The following is a 648-nucleotide window of genomic DNA, read 5'->3' on the forward strand; positions in this document are numbered from 1 at the left end:
GATCCAGACCTTTGGATAAGGTTTGGGTGATTTAGATTTAGTAGAGATTATAAGGGCTCGAGGGCCATACTGATGATTTTTGTTTTGCTACTCTGATTGAGATCTGAATAACTGAATATGTTAAAGATTCCCAAACGACTCTAATGTCAACTACATATCGATCATCTCATAAAATGTCTCGTCTGAATATTGCAAATGCTATCTGAAATGCGTTGGTCCTGCTTGAATGGAAGTGGCTAACTAACCTGCAATGTCCTCCTAGTTTTCTGTCTTCCTGCAAGTTCCTTTCTTGCCGAGGTTGTTGATCAAATTCTTGTTTGTGATGTAGCCCGACAGGCGATGCTAGTGGCTTTGCCAGCGTGGAGAAGGCGCATCCCGGGAGTCTGACGCCCATGCTCGGCGACAAAAAGGTAGGTTGGCATATGATGTTGCCGCTCCTGTTCTGTACTCCGATCCAAACTAAGTGGCAGTAGCTTAGACCAAATTTGAACTACAGTTATTTTGGATCAGAGGGAATAGCATTTACTGAATTGGGCATTTAGTGTTTTGCCATATCCAGATGTACGTACTTGTTACTGACCTAATTCTTCATCAGGTGGAGCACTTTCTGGGCATCAAACGAAGCGCCCAGTTCGGAGGCATGCCGCC

General features: G+C 44.3%; 1 protein-coding gene across 1 annotated transcript in view; it reads left to right on the top strand.

Moving 5' to 3' along the window:
• LOC119358421 (SART-1 family protein DOT2-like) overlaps positions 1–648 on the top strand; it is a 5,493-nt gene that overhangs the window by 4,249 nt on the left and 596 nt on the right. Inside the window, exons 12-13 of the mRNA XM_037624971.1 lie at positions 329–410; positions 596–648. Coding sequence (XP_037480868.1) covers positions 329–410; positions 596–648 — 135 coding nt within the window. The remainder of the gene's footprint in view (positions 1–328; positions 411–595) is intronic.

Source organism: Triticum dicoccoides, chromosome 2A, assembly GCF_002162155.2.
Source record: "Triticum dicoccoides isolate Atlit2015 ecotype Zavitan chromosome 2A, WEW_v2.0, whole genome shotgun sequence".
Lineage (NCBI taxonomy): Eukaryota > Viridiplantae > Streptophyta > Magnoliopsida > Poales > Poaceae > Triticum > Triticum dicoccoides.